This window comes from Cebus imitator, unplaced genomic scaffold (genome assembly GCF_001604975.1).
Source record: "Cebus imitator isolate Cc_AM_T3 unplaced genomic scaffold, Cebus_imitator-1.0 Scaffold263, whole genome shotgun sequence".
In the NCBI taxonomy this organism is placed as follows: Eukaryota; Metazoa; Chordata; class Mammalia; order Primates; family Cebidae; genus Cebus; species Cebus imitator.
The window spans coordinates 797,144-811,907 of NW_016107578.1; the positions used below are offsets into that span (position 1 = coordinate 797,144).

The 14,764-nt window shown below is 51.0% G+C and overlaps 1 protein-coding gene across 1 annotated transcript; it reads right to left on the reverse strand.

Moving 5' to 3' along the window:
- Nucleotides 1–2,662: 2,662 nt before the first annotated feature.
- LOC108283600 (putative protein C3P1) lies at nt 2,663–14,704 on the reverse strand. Its single transcript, XM_017500008.2, is given in 12 exon segments — nt 2,663–2,748; nt 2,751–2,919; nt 3,073–3,168; nt 5,434–5,602; nt 5,876–5,951; nt 9,581–9,667; nt 9,806–9,857; nt 11,837–11,892; nt 13,520–13,527; nt 13,637–13,781; nt 13,891–13,976; nt 14,266–14,704. Coding segments are annotated over 12 exon segments (1,233 nt in total). The 5' UTR covers nt 14,469–14,704.
- Between the last annotated feature and the right edge of the window lie 60 nt (nt 14,705–14,764).

Sequence of the window (14,764 nt, forward strand, 5' to 3'; positions counted from 1 at the left end):
CAACTCCCACCTTGGGCTGGGAGCGTCAGCACCTTGGCTAGCGACCCCGGCCCTCACCTCCCGGAGGTCCCCATCACCTGGGTGGACCCGAAGCCTTCTCCAAGCTCCTGCTTCTCTAGTAGCCACTTGGCGATGGGGTGTGTCTCATTGTGCCGGCCAAGCTCCAGCTTCTGCATGAGCGCATAGGCTGTGGCCTCAACGGTGTACAGTGGCCCAGCTTCTGCTCATCCACTGGCCAATGGGTTTTGTCTAGAAATAGGGATGCCTGGCTTGTCACCCAGAGCTGGGCCTGCCCACCTTAACCTGCTCTCTCCTTGTACCATCTGGCCCAGTTTTCTCATCTGTCATTTTATTGATCACCTTCTTTATTTTTATTTTTGTGGTGGGGGTGGGGGTGGTTCTCATTATGTTGTCCAGGCTGGTTTCGAACTCCTGGCCTCAAGCCATTCTCTCACTTTGACCTCCCAAAGTGTTGAGATTATAGGCATGAACCACCGTGCCCAGCCCTGATCACCTACTTTATGTGAAGCTCTTTGCTGAGGAAATGTGGACATTCAATTTTCAGAACGACCCTAGGAGACGGGACTCTATTTGCCAATGGGGAAATTGAGTTAAAAAAAACAAGTTCCTGGCTGGGCGTGGTGACTCATGCTTATAATCCCAGAACTCTGGGAGGCCGAGGCAGGCGGATCACCTGAGGTCAGGAGTTCCAGACCAGCCTGGCGAACATGGTGAAACCTGGTCTCTACTAAAAATACAAAAAAATTAGTTGGGTGTGGTGGTGAGCACTTATAATCCCAGCTACTCGGGAGGTTGAGGCAGGAGAATCGCTTGAACCTGGGAGGTGGAGGATGCAGTGAGCCAAGATCATGCCATTGTACTCCAGCCTGGGAGACAAGAGTGAGACTTTGTCTCAAAAAAAAAAAAAAAAAAAAACAAGTAAAAGTTCCTTTAGGTCCCTCCAGTCCCACTGCAAGCAAATTTACCTAGCTCCACTTTCCTTGACTTGTGGAATGTAGCAGATGGGATATCTTGGGGGTGAGGTAGAATCAACCAGGGGAAGGTTTTATAACCTCTCCATCCTGCTGGGCTCAGCGGCTCACACCCGTAATCTCAGCACTTTGGGAGGCTGAGGCAGGTGGATCATAAAGTCAGGAGTCTGAGACCATCCTGGCCAATATGGTGAAACCCATCTCTACTAAAAATTAAAAAGTTAGCTGGATGTGGTGGTGGGTGCCTGTAGTCCCAGTTACTCAGGAGGCTGAGACAGGAGAATTGCTTGAACCCAGGAGGTGGAGGTTGCAGTGAGCCGAGATCGTGCCATTGCACTCTAGCCTGGGTGACAGAGCGAGAGATTCTGTCTCAAAAAAAACAAAAATCAAAAACAAAACAAAACGAAAAAAACATTCTCCATCCTTGACAACACCAAGCAGTCTTTCCACCTCAGGGTGTTTGCTTGTGCTGCTCCTTTTGCTTGGAATGTTCATGGTCTTTCATGAAGGTGTACCTTGGGAAAAAAAAAGGTTTTTTTGAGACAGAGTCTCACTCTGTCACTGAGGCTGGAGTAGAGTGGTGAGATCTCAGCTCACTGCAACTTCTACCTCCCAAGTTCAAGTGATTCTCCTGCCTCAGCCTCCTGAGTAGCTGGGATAACAGGCGTGCACCACGATGCCTGGCTAATTTTTATACTTTTAGTAGAGATGGGGTTTCACCATGTTGGTCAGGCTGGTCTCGAACTCCTGACCTTGTGAGCTACCGGCCTTGGTCTCCCAAAGTGCAGGGATTACAGGTATGAGCCACCATGCCCAGCCTTTTTTATTTTTATATAGAGACAGAGCCTTGCTCTGTTGCCCAGGCTTGAGTGCAGTGGGGTGATCACAGCTCACTGCAGCCTTGACCTTCTGGACTCAAGTGATCCTCCTGCCTCAGCCTCCCTAGTAGCTGGGACTACAGGTGTATACCACCACAGCCAGCCAATCACAAACTTTTTTTTTGTTTAGAGATGGGGTCTCACTCTGTTGCTCAGTTTGGTCACAAACTCCTGGCCTCAAGCAATCCTCCTGTCTCAGCCTCCCAAGTGGCTGGGATTACAGACATGAGCCACCATACCTAGCAGGTATGTCTTTCTGTCTTTCATCTCGGCCCCCCAATCTGTACTCCCCTCCCGTTGTGTGTTATCATCTCAGTGCTTGTCTCAGTTTGGAATTATTATTATTATTATTGTCATCATTATTTTGAGACAGAGTCTCCTGCTGTCATCCAGGCTGGAGTGCAGTGGTGCAATCTCAGCTCACGGCAACCTCTGCCTCTTGGGTTCAAGTGATTCTCCTGCCTCAGCCTCCCGAACAGCTGGGATTACAGGCAACTGCCACCACACCTGGCTAATTTTTATATTTTTAGTAGAGATGGGGTTTCACCATGTTGACCAGGCTGGTCTCAAAGTCCTGACCTCAGGTGATCCTCCTGCCTCGTCTTCCCAAAGTTCTGGGATTACAAACATTAGCCACTGCTCCTGGATTCAGTTTGGAATTATATAGTGACCTGCCTGTCTTCTGATTGTCTCTCCCAAGGACTGTAGGATCGTTGAGGGCGGGGACCTTATCAGTGTTGCTTACCTTGGTCTCACAGGGTCTGAGCTCAAGAGTTGACACACAGTGGATGCTCAGGAAACATTAAGTGATGAGTGACACCTTGCTGGGTTTAAGATCACCCCCTCCTCACTCCACGACTGAGGTTGACTAAGAAGGGCCCACACCCACCATGGCTGGCAAAGCTGTCCAGGTGGTCGTTGGCCCGGGGGCTGTTGGCAAGCGCCAGTGCGTAGGATACTGTGGCTATGGCAAATGTTGTCTGGCAAATGTTGTCGGGGAGTTTTCTCTCCAGGAATCCAGGGGCTTGCTCGATGCTGGTCATCAAATTCTAGAGGGTCAGAGGGAGGAGGCCAGAGGGAGATCACCAGAGAAAAGAAGTCTGGGCATTAGAGGGACCCAGAGGGATGTGAGGGTGGAAGAGCTTTCCAGGTGCTAGGGCTGGAGGACCCCACAGATCCTGCCCTCCTCTCCAGGATCCTACCGGTATCTCCTGGCTGCACAACTCCTTTCCCTCATCCAGGGCTATCAAGACAAGAGCTGTGAGGGATATGTTCACCTCGGAGCCTTGGTAGCCACCCTGTGGATGATGCAGAGTCCCCCATGTGATCCCCTCAGCATCTTGGAGATGCCCTCTTCAGCCTCTCCTGTCTGAGCCTGAGAAGCTTCCAGGTACCCAGCTCTGGGCTGGATAATGGTGGAGGTGGGATGAAGACAGAGAGGAGAGGTTTCCCTCCCTGGGGTCTGCCCTACTAACAAAAGCCATCAGCCAGGCGTGGTGGCTCACATCTGCAATCCCAGCACTTTGGGAGGCCGCAGCAATGGGATCACCTGAGGTCAGGAGTTTGAGACCAGCCTGGCCAACATGGTGAAACTCTGTCCCTATAAAAATATAAAAATTAGTTGGTCGTGATGGTGGGTGCCTGGAAGCCCAGTTGCTGGGGAGGCTGAGGCAGGAGAATTGCTTGAACCCGGGAGGTAGAAGTTGCAGTGAGCCGAGATCATGCCACTGCACTCTAGCCTGGATGACGGAGCGAAACTCTGTCTCAAAAACAAAACAAGGCTGGGCATGCTGACTCATGCTTGTAATCCCAGCACTTTGGGAGGCCGAGACGGGTGGATCACCTGAAGTCGGGAGTTTGAGACCAACCCGACCAACATGGTAAAACCCCATCTCTAAAAACAAAACAAAACAAAGAAACAAACAAAAAGCTATGAACCCGAGAGGCTCAGCTCTGTACACCATCTCAGAGTATTCTGGCAGCAGCCCCATTTTCCTGATGAGAAAACAGGGTCAGAATGGCAAAGACTTCCCATTTCTAGGAAATGGCCAACTCAGGGTTCAAACATCTCTTTAGTACCCCAGCTTCCACCCTCACCTCCTGTCCAGACTTGAATAGTGTCCCCCAAAATTCATGTTCACACAGGACCTCAAGATGTGATCTTCTTTGGAAATCAGGTCTTTGAGGATGTGATTAAAATTAAGACGAGGTCATACTGGATTAGAGTAGACCTTGTCTAATGACAGGTGCCCTTATAAGAAGGTCATGTCAGGGCCAGGGGTGATGGCTCATGCCTGTAATCACAGCACTTTGGGAGGCTGAGGTAGGTGGATCACCTGAGGTCAGGAGTTTGAGACCAGCCTGGCCCACATGGAGAAACCCTGTCTCTACTAAAACTACAAAAATTAGCAGGTGTGGTGGTGGGCATCTGTAGTCCCAGCTACTCAGGAAGCTGAGGCAGGAAAATCGCTTGAACCTGGGAGGCAGAAGCTGCAGTGAGCTGAGATCCCACCACTCCAGCCTGGGCAAAAGAGCGAGACTTCATCTCAAAAAAAAAAAAAAAAAAAATTAGCCAGGAATGGCGGTGTGCACCTGTAGTCCCAACCACTGAGGTGGCTGAGGCAGGAGGATCTCTTGAGCTCAGAAGTTTGATGCTGTAGTGAGCTATGATTGTGCCACTGCATTCCAGCCTGGGTGACAGAACAAGATCCTGTCTCTAAAAACAATAATAATAGGCTGGGCACTGTGGCTCATGTCTGTAATGCCAGAACTTTGGGAGGCTGAGGCAGGCAGATCACTTGTGGCCAGGAGTTTGAGACCAGCCCGGACAACATGGTGAAAACCCATGTCTACTAAAACAAAAATGTAAAAATTAGCTGGGTGCAGTGGTACATGCCTGTAATCTCAGGGTGGCCGAGGCATATGAATCACTTGAACCCGGGAGTTGGAGGTTGCAGTGAGTTAAGATCATGCCACTGCATTGCAGCCTGGGTAACAGAGTGGAACTCTTTCTCAAAATAATTAATAACAATAATAATTTGGCCTGATGCATGCAGAGAGGACAGCAAAAGCCCTTTCTGGGGGAGAGTTGGAAGAGCCCATGAATGGTTAAGTGTGCATAGTGAGCAGGGAGTGGTGAGGTGAGGCCTAGGAGGAGATACAGATAAAGGTAGCTGTGAGCCACAGCAGGTGTTTGAGCAAGAGAGAGACCTGCCAGACTGCGTTTGAAAGACTTATCTGGATGCTGGTGTAAAGGGACTCATGGTGGAGTTGGCTGTGCAAGCTGGGGAGGACACAGTCTCCAAGGGAGGAGGGCCAGGGCAGGCCACGGCTTGATGTGGGGATGAGGAAGAGACGGGTTCCCAGATGTGCCCAGCCTCACCCACATTCTACCAGAGCACAAAGTGGTTCAGACCAGGGCGGGTGTGATCCTTGGCGCTGAGCCTCGGCTCTTTTCTGTTCTCATCTGCCCAAGAACAGATTGGGAGCCTGAAATCCCCCTCTTAGTGCACAGAGCCCTGCGGATGGGTTTGAATGGCCTGGGCAGGGAGGGCTGTGACCACCTGCATGGATGTCATGACCACAGGTCCCTTCTCCAGGAGGTGCCCGTCCTCCGCCTGCCTGTTGATGATGATCCAGTTGGCCATGGCACAGAGAGAGGGCAGGTCAAGCACACTGGTCATCATCGTAGGGTAGGCCGGGGCAAAGACGCGAAACACACAGTTTGTAAGCCTGTCAGGAGAGAGCGAGGGTGTCACCTGTGAACGGCAGCCAAGGGGGCTCTGGGACAGGGGAGTCTACACCATGGGCCATGCATACCCTCCCAGGTAGACCCTGCTGTTCACCGCTGCCCAGGTCTGCCAGTGCAGAATGCCCCAGGCCTATGCACTGGACACCCCAAGACCCCAATACTCTGCAGCGTGGATGCTCCTGGGACATCAGGCCCCAGGCTGGCCCCTTGGGCTTCGAGGGTGGCAGTGGCAGGAGAGACAGGGTCATCCTCACCAGGTGCTTCCTGGGTTCCCCTTGGAGGTGTGGTAGGTGCCGTCTGAACTCCGGTGGGTCAGCAGCTGGGTGTACCCTGGGGAAACAGAGCAGGGCTTGGAGGGACAATCAGTGTTACAGGTAGAACCTGGCGGGCAGGGACTGGAGGTGGCATGGGGGTGTCACACCTGGAGGTCATCTAGAAGGGGCGACCTATTGTCCAGGTGTACTCTGGAGGGGGGTTTAGGGCCCAGGCGTAAGTGAAGGGCAGGGCTCAGGAATGACTTTGAGGGACCCAGGAGGCAGTTGTCTCTGGGTATAACCCAGATAACCTTCACCTCGGGGACTCTGGGGCAGGGCATGCCAGCCTTGGGGTTGCTGCTGGAAGAAATCATAGAAGGTGTTGTCTACATGCAACCTGGGAGGGGCACTACCTGGGAGATTTCCTTTTTCTTTTCTTTCCTTTTCTTTATTTTATTTTAATTTTTTTTGAAAAAGACGGGGTTTCACTATGTTGGTCAGGTGAGGTTGGTCTTGAACTCCCAACCTCAGGCGATCTGCCTGCCTTGGCCTCCAAAGTGCTTGGATTACAGGCGTGAGCCACTGTGCCTGGCCCTTTTAATTTTTTTAATTTTTAAAATTTTTGCCCATCTTATATACAGCTTGGGAAGCAGATTTTTTTTTTTTTTTTTTTTTTTTTTTTGGAGGGTTTTTTTTTTTTTTTTTTTTTTTTTGAGGCAGAGTTTTCCTCTGTTGCCCAGGCTGGAGTGAAGTGGTGTGATCTTGGCTCCCTGTAACTTCCGTCTCCCAGATTCAAGCAATTCTCCTGCCTCAGCCTCCCAAGCATCTGGGATTACAGGCACCTGCCACCACGCCCAGCTAATTTTTTTTTTGTATTTTTAGTAGAGACAGGGTTTCACCATATTGACCAGGTCTCCATCTCCTGACCTCAGGTGATCCACCCGCCTCAACCTCCCAAAGTGCTGGGATTACAGATGTGAACCACCATGGCTAGGACTTCAGGAAGTTTTCTTGGGAGTTATATCTTGGATGTAAACCTGGGGTGTCAGTATGTCGGTGTCACCCAGGGGAGGTTACTTTGGGGTGTAATCTTAGATGAGTACCTTGCCGGTGTACTCCTTATTTTTTTATTTTCTATTTTTTATTTTTTTGAGATGGAATCTGGCTCTGTCACCCAGGCTGGAATGCAGTGGCGCGATCTCAGCTCACTGCAACCTCTGCCTCCCAGGTTCAAGAGATTCTCCTGCCTCAGCCTCCTGAGTAGTTGGGACTAGAGATGCACACCACCGTGCCCGGCTAATTTTTGTATTTTTAGTAGAGACAGGGTTTCACTTTGTTGACCAGGCTGGTGTCAAACTCCTGACCTCAGGTGATCTACCTGCCTCAGTCTCCCAAAGTGCTGGGATTACAGGTATAAGCCACCATGGCTGGCCCTCTTTTTATTTATTTTTATTTTTTTGAGACCAGGACTCATTCTGTCACCCAGGCTGGAGTGTAGTGGTACAATCATAGCTCACTGCAGCCTCAACCTTCCTGGATCAAGCTATCCTCCCACCTCAGCCTCCCAAGTAGCTGGGACTGCAGGTGCAGGCCACCACACCATGCTAACTTTTTAGAGACGAGGTCTCACTATGTTGCCCAAGCTAGTCTCAAACTCCTGGGCTGAGCAATCCTTCCACTCAGCCTCCTGAGTAGCTAAGACTGCAGCACCAACCACCATAACTGGCCAATTTTTAAATGTTTTGTACAGATGAGGTCTCACTATGTTGCCGAGGCTGGTCTCAAACTCCTAGGCTCAAGCGATCCTCCTGCCTTGGCCTCCCAAAATGCTGGGATTATAGGTATGAGCCACTGCGCCCAGCCTTTCAGATGCATTCTCAGCCTTGCTACTTGGGTATTACCTGAAGTTCCCCTGGAGGTTTACTGTTTTTGTTTTTGAGATGGAGTCTTGCTCCATCATCAGGCTGGAGTGTAGTGGTGCGATCTCGGCTCACTGCAACCTCTGACTCCCGGGTTCAAGCGATTCCCCTGCCTCACTCAGCCTCCCAAGTAGCTGGGATTATAGGCACACACCACCACGCCTGGCTAACTTTTTATGTGTTTTTAGCAGAGACGGGATTTCACCATGTCGAGCAGGATGTCTTGATCTCCTGACCTCGTGATCTCCCCACCTCGGCCTCCCAAAGTGCTGGGATTACAGGTGTGAGCCACCACACCCAGCGGTTTACTGTTTGTTTGGAGCATCGGGGTGACAGTATCTGGATGTTCCCTGAGGAGTCACTGCTTGAGAAGACCTGGAGGAAAAGCTGGAGTCTGAGGGTAACCTGGGACCAATTAGCTCAGAGGTCTGTGGGTGTTACCAGGGGTGTTCCTCTCTGGTTGCTCCCTGGGGTGTTTGGTTGTAACCTGGGAGGTGTCAGCATCCAGGTGCAACCAAGATGCCACTCCCTGGGGTTATTCTGGGGTTTGCTGCCTGGGTGTTCCCTGAGATTCCCTGGGAATGAAACGGAGGGAATGTAACCTGGAGCAGGGTCCCAGTATAACATCCTCTGGCAGGATGGCTTTTTGGGAAAAATCAGGGTGTCTGTCACAAGATTGAAGCCTGGAGGCTGTGTGCAGTGGCTCATATCTGTAATTCCAGCACTTTGGGAAGCCAAGGCAGGTGGATCACCTGAGGTCAGGAGTTCAAGAGCAGCCTAACCAAGATGGCAAAACCCCATCTCTACAAAAAATCCAAAAATGAGCCAGCTGTGATGGCTGGCACCTGTAATTCCAGCTCTGCAGGAGGCCAAGGCAGGAGAATCGATCAAACTCAGGAGGCAGAGGTTTAAGAGAGCCGAAATCGCACCATTGCACTCCAGTCTGGGTGACAGAGTGAGACTGTATCTCAAAATAAATAAATTAATTAATTAAAATGCAAAAATTAATGGGCATGGTGGCAGGCATCTGTAATCCCAGGTATTCAGGAGGCTTAGGCAGGAGAATGGCTTGAACCTGGGAGGTGGAGGTTGCAGTAAGCTGAGATCTCGCCATTGCACCCCAGCCTAGGTGACACAGTGAGACTTCACTGCAAAAAAAAAAAAAAAAAAAAAAAAAAGAAAAAAAACAAAAAAAAAAAAAAAAAAAAAATTGAAGCCTGGGAAGTCACAGTCACAGGATGACCTTGGGGAATTTAGTATCAAGTTGTAGTCTGGAGGAGGAGTCACAGTGTGGGTGTTAGTGCCTGAGGCTGGGGGTCGTCCCACAAAGATTTCCCCAATCTTGGGGGTACCCCAGCCACCCTCCAGGAGAGCCCCAGGCACCCCCATGGAGGCCCTGGGAAGGTTCCTGCTCTCACCGCTGACAATATTCTTCATCACCTGGTCCCTGTGCTCCACCCCGACTTGCCCCACTGGCCGGTGGCATCCAAATAGCGGGTCAGGATGACGACAGGCATCAGGGAGCTCAGTGTCTGCTCGGGGCAGCCCTTGGGGACCCGCAGCAGCTGCTGCAACTCTTCGGGTGTCAGGCTGCCCACAATCATCTCACCAAGGATGTCACCTGTCAGGTGGGTGAGCTGGGTGACCCTGGGAGTGGCCTCTGCCTATGCCACCACGGTTCACTGATCACCCCACATGGCCACCCCCAGTTCCTCTGGCCCTGATGCCTCGTGGACCTTAGAGGACCCAGCGCCAGCCCTCCCCACATCCCTGTGTCCCCCAGCACCTTGAACGCTGATAAACACTTCTGCCTGCATGTCGGGTACCATGTTCAAGAACTCCTGTCTTGGCACCAGTTCTGTCTGGATCCGACCTGAAGAAGCATAACCTTCTGTGACAAGTAGGCTGTGGGGCTGGGGATTCCCACCTGGGCACACCCCCTCATGCCCACTCCCTCCTCCATCCCAGCATGGCCCCAGGATCTCACATGTCCCCTGCAGAGCTCACAAACCTTAGGGGTTCAGGAGGATGCTACGGGACATTTGCTGAATCTGACCTCCTGCCTGAGGGATGAGAGGAGGATATAAGTCAAAAGTAAAAACAGCAACCACAGTAATTATGACAATCGCAGTGACGGTGAGAGGAGGCGTTGCTGCACTATGATAAGCACAGACTCTGGAGCCCAAATGCCTGGGTTCAAATCCCAGCTCTTCTGCTTCCTAGCTGTGTGTCATTGGGAAAATTACCCTCTCTCTGCCTCAGTTTTCTCATCTGTAAAAGGGGGATAATAATTGTCCCTACCTCATAGGGTTGTTTGGAGGACTGAATTAGTTAATTTTTTTTTGAGACAGGTTCAAGTGATTCTTGTGCCCCAGCCTCCTGAGTAGCTGGGATTACAGGTGCATACCACCACACCAGGCTAATTTTTGTATTTTTAGTAGAGATGGGGTTAAGCTATGTTGGCCAGGCTGATCTTGAACTCTTGGCCTGAAGTGATTCACCTACTTTGGCCTCCCAAAGTGCTGGGACTACAGGCATGAACCACCATGGCTGGCTTAGTTAATGTTTTTTTTTTTTTTTTCTTCCAGAGAAGGATTCTCTCTAGTTTGTCCAGGCTAGACTCAAATTTCTATGCTCAAATGATCCTTCCACTTCAGCCTCCCAAATAGCTGGGAATACAGGAGGGTGCCACTACAGATGACTGAGTTAATATTCTTAAGCACCTATATCTTAAGCGTTAAACATGTGTCTGTAAAGTAAATAAAGTTTTTTGTTCATTTGTTTGTTTTTTGCTCTGTCACCCAGGCTGGAGTGCAATGGCATGATCTCAGCTTCAGGCTCAATTTTATGGGCTCAAGCAATCCCCTTTTGGCTTTTTGAGTAACTGGGACTACAGGTGCATACCACCACAACAGACTAATTTTTTTTTTTAATTAGACAGAGTCCTGCACTGTCACCCAGGCTGGAGTGCAGTGGCATGATCTCGGCTCACTGCAATCTCCGCCTCCTAGGTTCAAGTGATTCTCCTGCCCCAGCCTCCCAAGTAGCTGAGATTATGGGCACCCACCACCATGCGCAGCTAATTTTTTGTATTTTTAGTAGAGACAGGGTTTCACCATGTTGGCCAGGCTAGTCTTGAACTCCTGATCTCATGATTCACCCGCCGTGGCCCCCCAAAGTGCTAGGATTACAGGCATGAGCCACCACTGGTTATTGGTCATTTTCGCAACTCTCTGATTATTCGTGGGTGTGATAATTATCCTCATCCTGCAAACAAAGAAATGGAGGCTCAGAACAGAGAAGTTAAGTAAGTTGCCCAAGGTCACAAAGCACAGACAAGATTTGATCCCAAGCCTGACTCCTTTGAAGTGGGGTCTTGTGAGCCCCTCGCATCAGTCCACTGACTAAACTTTTTTCTTTTTCTTTGTTTTTTTTTTTTGTTTTGTTTTGTTTTGTTTTTAAGACGGAGCCTCACTCTGTCACCCAGGCTGGAGTACAGTGGTGACATCTTGGCTCACTGCATCCTCCACTTCCCAGGTTCAAGTGATTCTCCTGCCTCAGCTTCCCGAATAGCTGGGACTACAGGTGTGCACCTCCACACCCAGTTAATTTTGTATTTTTAGTAGAGATGGGGTTTCACCATGTTGGCCAGGCTGGTCTCAAACTCCTGACCTCAGATGATCCACCCGCCTCAGTCTCCCAAACTACCGAGATTACTGGTGTAAACCACCGTGCTTGGCTGACCGACTGAACTTTCAGATCTGTTCTCTCTCACCTCACTCCCATCTAGGAGCCCTGTTTATCAATCCTGGGCCCACCTGCCCCATCCACGATCACACAGCCTGGACCTGGTGGAAGCCCTGCTGTCTGCACCAGCAGCTAGGGAGCTAGGGGTGCCCATTACCCGGACCAAGAGTGTCTTCTTCACGTGGTCCTGGATCCCATAGCCCACAGCCTTGACCTCCATGTCCACTTTGCCTATCTCCAGAGGGAGAAGCACAAAGGGTACCATCTTGGAGGAGGTGGGGGGCATGACCACCACCTGGCAGGATGGTGCTCCTGGCTTTGACACGCTGCACAGCGGCTCTTTGTGGGGAACTCCACTCGGACCTAGGGCAGGATGGGCAAAGGGAGGGGGTATCGATGCATGGCATGGTCCAGGACCCTAGTGTCACAGTCCCCTCCCTTCCCTGAGATGCCCAAGTAAGTGACAGTGAAGCCTAGTGATGGGGACCACAGACCCAGCCTGAGTCAGAGCCCCATCTGCCATTTATGTGCTGTGTGACTCCAGGCAAGCCCTTTAACCTCTCTGTGCTTCAATTTCCTTATCTGTAAACCAAAAACAATAATAGTACCCATCTGATGGGGTTGTTGTAAGGTTTAAATTAATTCCTTCCTCCCTTCCCTGCTTCCTCCCTTCCTCCCTCCCTCCCTCCCTCCCTTCCTCCCTTCCTTCCTCTTTCTTTGTCTTGCTGTGTCACCCAGATTGGAGTGGAGTGGCACAAATACGACTCAGTGCAGCCTGGAACTCCTGGGCTCAAGCGACTCTCCTGCTTTAGCTTCCTGAGTAGCTGGGACCACAGGTGCATGCCACCAAGACTGGCTAACTAACCTTCTTAAAATTACTTTTTGTAGAGACAAGGTCTCACTCTGTCACCCAGGCTGGAGTGCAGTGGTGCAATCACAGCTCACTGCAACCTTAGTCTCCTGGTTCAAGCCATCCCCTACCTCAGCCTCTCAAGCAGCTGAAATACAGGTGTGTGCCAATATGCCTGGCTAAATAAGAGACTACCTTAGATTTTCCAAAACAGCCTCCACTTCACTGACCCATGGGAATAATAAATACACCCAATTTCCTTTTCTAAAACACACTAACAGGCTGGGCATGGTGGCTCCCGCCTGTAATCCTAACACTTTGGGAGGCCAAGGAGGGTGGATTGCCTGAGCTCAGGAGTTTGAGACCACTCTGGGCAACCAGCAAAATTCTGTCTGCTCAAAATACTAAAAATTAGCCAGGCATGGTGGCACACATCTGTGACCCCAGCTACTGGGGAAGCTGAGGCATGAGAATCACTTGAACCTGTGAGGTGAGGTTGCGGTGAGCTGGGATCGCGCCACTGCACTCTAGCCTGGGCAACAGAGTGAGACTGTTTCCAAAAATAAAATAAAATAGGCTAGGTGCAGTGGTTCACACCTGTAATCCCAGCACTTTGGGAGGCCGAGGTGGGTGGATCACTTGAGGTCAGGAGTTTGAGATCAGCCTGGCCAACATGGCAAAACCCTGTCTCTACTAAAAATACAAAAATTAGCCAGGTGTGGCGGCGGGCGCCTGTAGTCCCAGCTACTCAGGAGGTTGAGGTAGGAGAATTGCTTGAACCCGGGAGATGGAGGTTGCAGTTAACTGAGATCACACCACTGCACTCCAGCCTGGGTAACAGAGAAAACTCCATCTCAATAAATAAATAAATAAAATAGGCTGGGCACAGTGGCTTACCCTGTAATCCCAGCACTTTCGGAGGCTGAGGCGGGCAGATTGCTTGAGGTCAGGGGTTCGAGACCAACCTGGCCGACATGGTGAAACCCTGTCTCTACTAAAAATACAAAAATTAACGGGGCATGGTGGGGTGGTGCATGCCTGTAGTTCCAGCTACTTGGAAGGCTGAGGTAGGAGAATCACTTGAACCCTGGAGGTGGAGGTTGCAGTGAGCCGAGATCACACCACTACATTCCAGCCTGGGCAACAGAGCAAGACTCCATCTCAATAAACAAATAAAAATAATTTAAGCATAAAATAAAATACACACTAGCAGAGATTTTGGCAGGAAGTTGAGGGCTCAGGGGCTTCACCTTGGCCTGACGATTCCTGAAATTGTGCAACACGGCTTGGATCTGCACCTGTTCGTTCCTGATCACCGAGTGGGGCAACTTAAGGTCCACAAAGAAGGATTTCATAACTGTCAGCTCAGAGGGGTCTGAGACACAGGGACCTACAGCCAGGAGAGCACGCTGGGTTTAAGCAGGGGCTGGGCTGGGGAGAGGGGCTGGGTAGGGTCTCCATACCCACATTCCCTTAGCACTGGGCTTGCTGGGGATCACCTTGACCAGCCTTGAGGCTGACCGCCACAAACTGCCATGTGGTGATGGAATCCAGCATGTTCACGGAGATGGGGTAGTGGGAGATGCTGCTGGGAGTGAGGGCACATCACTGAGTTTGTGCTGCATGGACAGAGTCTCTGGGTCGGGGGTCACCATGCAGGGGTTATGGTCACTATTGAGAATCATCAGGTCATCTCATTAGTGACAGCAACACTAGAGGGTCGTCATCTTTTTAGGGAACCCATTAAGATATTTTCCCCATTGTTGACTGTCCTGAGGCTCAACATCACTGCTGGGGCCACTGTCCCTGACCAGCATCCACTGATGATTGCAAGGACCTGGGACCAGATTCTGGCATGGGGGCCAATGTCCTACCCCAAGTCACTCTTTGGCAGAGTGAACTTCCTCCAGAGCCAGCTCTCGGGGAACAGGGTCCGTACACGCATGTCATCCTCAAAGAGACCATCCAAGTCCTCCTCTTCATCTGCTGCAGGGAGCAGGTGTGAGGCGGAGTCTCCTTCATGTTCCTTCCGTGTTCCACCAGAATCGTAGTGGAGTCCTCTTCTCCAATCCCCCATAGCCCATATCACCCCTTAGCCTGTCCTGTGTCACTCTATATCCCCCACGAAACTCCCACCCTGCATCTCCTGCCACGGCCCACTCACTTGTTCCCAGAAGCAGCTGATTCTCTCGGGCCTCCCGCCTCAGGGTCTCAGACAGATGGCAGCAGTCCAGGAAAGCAGCCACACAGGCTGGACCGTGGTGGACGTGCTGGGTTCTCTCCTCACAGGACAGCCCCCCGGGCTCTCCTGGAGCCCAGGCTTATAGCACTTCTGCTCCAGCTCTGTTTTTTTTTTTTTTTTTTTTGAGACGG